Genomic DNA, 6,000 nt, shown 5'->3' with positions numbered 1-6,000 from the left:
GCCCTGAGGGCTGGGAGGCGCACGCAGCGGGGAGACCCGAGAGCCGGGAACAGCGGATTGCCCTCTGTGGGGACCAGAGCCGGGGACCGGGCCTAAGACCTGGAGCGAAGGGCGGAGCTCAAGACGCCAGGCCCACCTAGCACCGCCCATCGCCCACTACCCCGCGAGGGGCGGAGCCTCTGGAAGCCCCGCCCCGGCACCCTCCCCGAGCCGCTCCCGACTCTGCGGCGCGGGGGCGTGGCCTGAGGGCGCCCCGCCCCGCGCCGCGCCAGGAGGAGGAGGAGCCAGCGGCCCGGCCGCACTGCAGCGCCAGCGCGCGAGCAGGCGGCAGAGGACCCGGCTGGCCCCGAGCGCCGAGAGGCTGTCGCGCAGACAGACAGGCCGCGGCCGCCGCCGGATACAGTCCTGCTGCAAGCCATGCCGTGCGGGGGCTCCGCCTGAGCCTCGGCCGCTGGGGCCGGGGGCTCTCGGGCCCTCGGGAGCGGGCCGGGGCCATGCTTGCGCTGCCCTGAGGATGCCGCCCGCCGCGCCCGCCCGCCTGGTGCTCGCCTTGGGCCTGGGCCTGTGGCTCGGGGCGCTGGCGGGGGTCCCCGGGCGCGGCTGCGGGCCGTGCGCGCCCCCCTGCCTCTGCGGCCCGGCGCCCGGCACCGCTTGCCTCGTCAACTGCTCAGGCCAGGGGCTGCGGACGCTCGGGCCCGCGCTGCGCATCCCCGCGGACGCCACCGCGCTGTGAGTAACGCGCGCCCGCCGCGCGGGCCCGGTGGTTGCCATGGCGCCCGGCGGCCTGTCGGGGCGCGGGGCGCCTTCACCCTCGGGAGACGCCGGCCGGGCGGGCCGCCGGCCTGGCGGGTTTCGCAGGGCGTGGGCGCGTCCCCGGCCTCCAGAAGGGGAAACAGGGTGCGGGCCAGGCCTCTCCCAGGGCGAGGCTCCAGCGTAGTGAGTGCGGCCCGACTAAATAAGGAAAACCTGGGCCCACGGCCGGCTCTCAGCCCGCCTGGCCTCAGCCAGAAGGAAATAGGAAAATCCCGGATTTTGTGCAGGCGGAGACCGCGCGCCCGGAGGGGCCCCGCGAATGCCAGCGGACCGGGGCCGGTGGGCTGGGGCGGGGCGGGGCGGGGCGGGGCGGGGCGGGGCTGTCTCCCGCACGCACTTCAACATTGCTGCTGCTGCTGCTAAGTCACTTCAGTCGTGTCCGACTCTGTGCGACCCCATAGACAGCAGCCCACCAGGCTTCCCCGTCCCTGGGATTCTCCAGGCAAGAACACTGGAGTGGGTTGCCATTTCCTTCTCCAATGCATGAAAGTGAAAAGTGAAAGTGAAGTCGCTCAGTCGTGTCCGACCCTCAGCGACCCCATGGACTGCAGCCCTCCGGGCTCCTCCATCCATGGGATTCTCCAGGCAAGAGTACTGGATTAGAGACTAATAGGATGCGGCTTGGCCTGGGGCGATACCCAGCACCTGGGAGTCCAGGAGGAGGAAGCTGGGCTGGGCCGGGCCGTGGAGAGCTCTTGATGGATGCTTAGAATTGGCCTGATGCTTGAAGTGGAAGGGGAAAACCGAGGGGCTGGACTTCACCGAGTGCGGGTGTAGGGTACACCCCCATTGTGGTCGCTGTAGGGGGAGTGAGGGCAGGATGGGAAGTGGGTTAGGGTCCTCTTGGGCCTCATTTGCCCTGTTTAGCGCTCTGATGTTATCCTGGGAAGAGTGGGTGACTGACTGCCATGGAGGGATTTAAAACGCTGGAAAATCATCCTCAGGTTTGCATTTTGGAGGAAATAATAACACGCAGTCTTTATGGAGAGCTCACCTCCAGCCTCGGCCTGTGCCAAGGTGAGGCTGTGAATTGTCACGCTTAACCCTCAGCCTGACCCTCTGAGGTGAGGTGCAGCAGAGATGCCCATTGTACAGATGGGAACACAGGCCGGAGATGACGATGATGTGCTTTGTCCAAGCACAAGTGACCAGTAACAGCCGATGCCTGGCAGAGGCAGCATTGGATTGAAAAGGGTGTGGGGAACTGAGATTTTTAGACAGTTGATCCCAGAGCTGGGGACAGTCTCCCGGCCTGTGATACACATCCTCACGGCCCCGTCTGGGTGTTTCCAGGCACCTCAGCCAGGACTCCTCAGCTACCTGGCTGCACGCTGGAATCCTTTGGGCGGGGGGCGGGGGGGTTCAACATCCCCAGGCTTATTAAACCGTGTGGCTGCCTCTTTTTAGGGGGACCCTTGTGGTCTGTGTTCAGGCGAGTTTGGATGTTGAGGGCAGAGCAGGGGCGGGTGCTTCTCCTGGAGGGCTCCTCCTTGGGGCTCTGCTGGGTTTTGTAGGGGAGCTGGTTCTCCAGGGGCAGCGGCTGGGAGCCTTGGGGCCATGCTGTCGTCTTGCTCCCCGACAGCTGGTGTTTGCCGTCATGGCTGTCTCTGGGGAGATGGGCTTCCTGTCTGTGGCCAGTGCCCACGTAATTGTTTTGGATCCACCCCTGGCCCTTGTTTCTGGATGTTGTGAATGAGGTTGCCTCCATCTCTGGTGGGCCAAGAGCTGCTGGCGGTCAGGCCCCAGCTCCTGCGGGTTATTCCTGCTTCCTCGTCACCTGGTAACAGGCTGGCCTCCAGGAGCTGTCCAGGAAATAAATGGTACTGGTAGGTTGGCCAGAGGCCTGCAGCAAGGAGCAGGCTCCCGGGCACAGCAGTGGAGCCTGAGCCTTGCGTGTGTCCACTTAGCCTCTGGACATCCAGGGGGCTGGCGGCCTGGCCTGAGCCGGCAGGATTCCAGGGCTGCTGGCCCTGCAGCCCAGGAGGAGGGGTTCGGGGAACTGAGGAGACTTCACGTTCCAGTCGACACTCTGAAGCTGTCTCAGATTTCTGCAGGGCTCAGTGTGAGGAACCCATGGGAAACCGGACCCTTGACTGCAGATGCTAAGGCCTGCCCCCACCCAACCACCCCCCCTTGCCACCATCTGTTCTCTGTGGGCTGCCCCAGACATCATCCTTGTCTGCAAACTGTGCTCCCCTCAGAGAGAGGGAGGTAGGTGAACCTTCTCTGAGGGCGCAGGAATGAGGTCTAAGATGCCAGGGAGCCCCCTGCGGGAGGGTGTACACATCCAGGGCCCCCAGGGGCCCTGCCTCCTGGGTGTCACCCCTAGCCTGAGTCTATGGGACTCGGGCCCCGCGTCTCTGTCATCAGCGTCGGGCAGGCACCCCTCCACTTGAGACTCCTTGGCCAGCCTGAGGTGCTGCAGGACAGCTGTGTCCTGACTTGGGAGGGGACAAGGGCTGGCTGGTGGGGGATTCGGGGCTTGCAGGATGGCCCAGGATTTTGAGACCCCAGCCTCCTTGGGTTAAATGATGCTTGCTGCAGGGAGGTGGCAGCCTGAACAGGATGACGTCACTCAGTAAAAGCTGGTTTCGCTCCTGTTTTTAAAGCTTTTATCCTGGAGAGTTTGAACTTACACAGAAGTAGGCGGAAGAGCGTGATGAACCTCACAGACCCACTGCCCTGTGGCCTAGCCTGCTGCTCCACCCTCACCCCCACCCCTTTTGGAAGCAAACTCCAGCCATCCTACTTTTGATCTGGTATCATTTGGAAATGTATGGCGACCCCTCGATCACACCCAAAACAGTGCACAGTTGCCTGGTCCCTTTCATATCCAGTGTGCTCAAATTTGCGGTTGTCTCAGTGTTTTCACTGGATCCAGTTAGGATCTGGATCCAAATAAGGTCCACACAGCAGCAGTGCAGCTAGTTGATGTCTTTTAAATCTCTGCGGGTGTGCAGGCTCTCCTTCCATCTCTCTTCCCTCTCGTGTGATTCACTGAAGAGACCGGCTCCCACGGCACCTGGTGTGGGGTCGTGTCTCTGTGTGTCCCTCTGCCCTTGCCGTCCTTCCCAGACACTGCTGGTCGGGCGCAGAGCTGTGTTGGGTGGGGAGCCACATTTCACGTGCTCGAGCCACAGGACCAGCGGCTGCTGTGTTGGCCGGGTTGGCGCAGAGAGTTCTAGATGGGGCAGTACTGCTCCAGGTGCTGTCTGTCCGTCATGTCCAGTGTGGCTGACTTTAGCCGGCTGCTTCTCGGGCGATAGCCAGGGGCTCCAAGTGGGGCTCGTACTGTCTCATGGATGTCGGGTCTAGGACCAGGCTCGGAGCAGGGACTCAGTAGAGGTTTGCTTCGCTGACTAGGTAGGATATTGGGGCCTTGGGGTCTGCCATTGGCTGGGGGCACCCAGGGCCTTGCCCTTCCTCACATGCCCCCCTAACTGATAGGGGGTGTGGGGGGCTCTGGGAGATGCAGCCCCCGGGGAGCTGCACGGGTGTGAGGGAAGGTGGGCGTTGGGGAGGGGACCCCCAGGCTCGGTGTGAGCCTGGCCTGTGTATAACGCCAGGCACCATGTAGGCAGCCATGCATGTAACACCAGTGAGAGAGAGGAGGCTGTTTTGCAGGGGCCCCTGGAGGGATCTCCAGCGCAGGTGACACTGAAGCTAGTGCTCAGCGCTTGTACAGGTGCCACCCAGCGCCGGGAGAGAGCATCCCACATAGAGTGGACAGCCTAGCAGAGTCTCAGAGGTTCCAGGTGATGGGGGGCGGCAGGTGGGGCCTCTGGAGAGAGGGCAGTGGGGGCAGCATTGAAGGACCCTGGAGAGAAGCGTCATGATTGGCGTCTTCCAGAAAGACGGCTGGCTGGGGTGCAGAGGTGCCTTGCGTGCCAAGCTGGTCTCCCCCTCAGGGTCCCTGAGCCACCCGCACCGGGAGAAGCAGACTGCAAGTGCATGTCCCAGAAGCTGCCTGGCGAGGGCCGGACGGCGGGGCTGTGCTGGCCGGGGGCCACATACACACCGCTCCTGTCTGTGGCCCCTGGCAGGGCGGGCAGGTGGATGGGGAGGGTTCAGCTACAGCTGTGACACGGGGACCTAAAGGGGCGGACAGCAGAGCGCTCGCAGTGCCCGGAGCCCCTCCGGAGACAGGCAGGGCCTGGAGCAACGAGGACAGCCACCAGCCTGGAGAAGGGCGGGGAGCATGCATCATGTCGTCTGTCTGATGAAGGACGCGTAGCTAGAATACGTAAAAACTCGGTGACTCAAAGCTAAAAAGCAGGCAGAGCATCTGAACAGACCGATCTGCAAAGGAGACACACCAGTGACCAGAAAGCAAGTGAAAAGACGCTGTGTCTAGCCTTCAGGGAAATGCAAATCGAAACTCCAGGGAGACACCACTTCACACCCACTGGGCTGGCTGTCCCCAAAAGACAGACGATACCGGGTGTTGGTGAAAATCCTCGTCCGCGGCTGGCGGGGATGGGGCACACCTGGAAGACAGTCCGGCAGCTCCTCGGAAAAGTAAACGTAGAGTCACCAGAGGGCCCGGCCATTCTGCCCCTGGGGGTAGACCCGGGAGAAACGAAACCTACGTCCACAGAAAAGCTTGAACGCAAATGTCCACAGCAGCTCTGTTCAGAGGATGTAAGAGGGTGGAAACAGCCCCAGGGTGTGTCGGAGATGGGTATGTACACAGAGTGTGGCCTGTCTGTAAAATGCTGTTCGGCCATGGGAAGAACGCGGTGCTAAGGCTTGCTGTAACGTGGGTGAGCCTTGAAAACGTGTTCCGTGACAGAACTCAGATGCAGAAAACCACGTGTTGTGTGATTGTGCTGAGTGAAACGTCCAGAATGGGCAAGGCCATGGAGGCGCAAGTGGACGAGTGTCTGCAGCTAGGGTGGGGCTGGGGCTGAGGGTGGTGGCCAAGCACGCTGGTTTTCCCCCCGGGGGGGGTGAAATGGTCTTGGAATTAGGGGTGGTGGTTGCCCAGCCCTGAGAGTACACGGAAAACCACTGAACTGTATGCTCTGGAAGGGTGACCTGTATAGTTGGTGGATTAAAAAACAGACCCCAGAAGAAAGTACCCAGGGGGGCACACCCCTCCTGTTGCCACCTGGCCTCCCAGCCTGGCCACGGTGAGCAGGACTCTGCTGAGCTCTCCGTCCGGCGGTGTGGTGCCGTGGCCTGGGA

At 62.6% G+C, this 6,000-nt stretch overlaps 1 protein-coding gene across 1 annotated transcript in view; it reads left to right on the top strand.

The window, feature by feature from the left end:
• The first annotated feature begins 514 nt into the window (after positions 1-514).
• The window catches only part of PKD1 (polycystin 1, transient receptor potential channel interacting), a 37,772-nt gene continuing 32,286 nt past the window's right edge, over positions 515-6,000 (top strand). Inside the window, exon 1 of the mRNA XM_040254109.1 lies at positions 515-729. Within this exon, the coding sequence (XP_040110043.1) occupies positions 515-729 (215 nt within the window). The remainder of the gene's footprint in view (positions 730-6,000) is intronic.

This window comes from Oryx dammah, unplaced genomic scaffold, assembly GCF_014754425.2.
Source record: "Oryx dammah isolate SB20612 unplaced genomic scaffold, SCBI_Odam_1.1 HiC_scaffold_2, whole genome shotgun sequence".
Classification (NCBI taxonomy): Eukaryota; Metazoa; Chordata; class Mammalia; order Artiodactyla; family Bovidae; genus Oryx; species Oryx dammah.
Note: the sequence above shows the minus strand (reverse complement) of the source record. Positions and strands in the feature narration are given on the sequence as shown.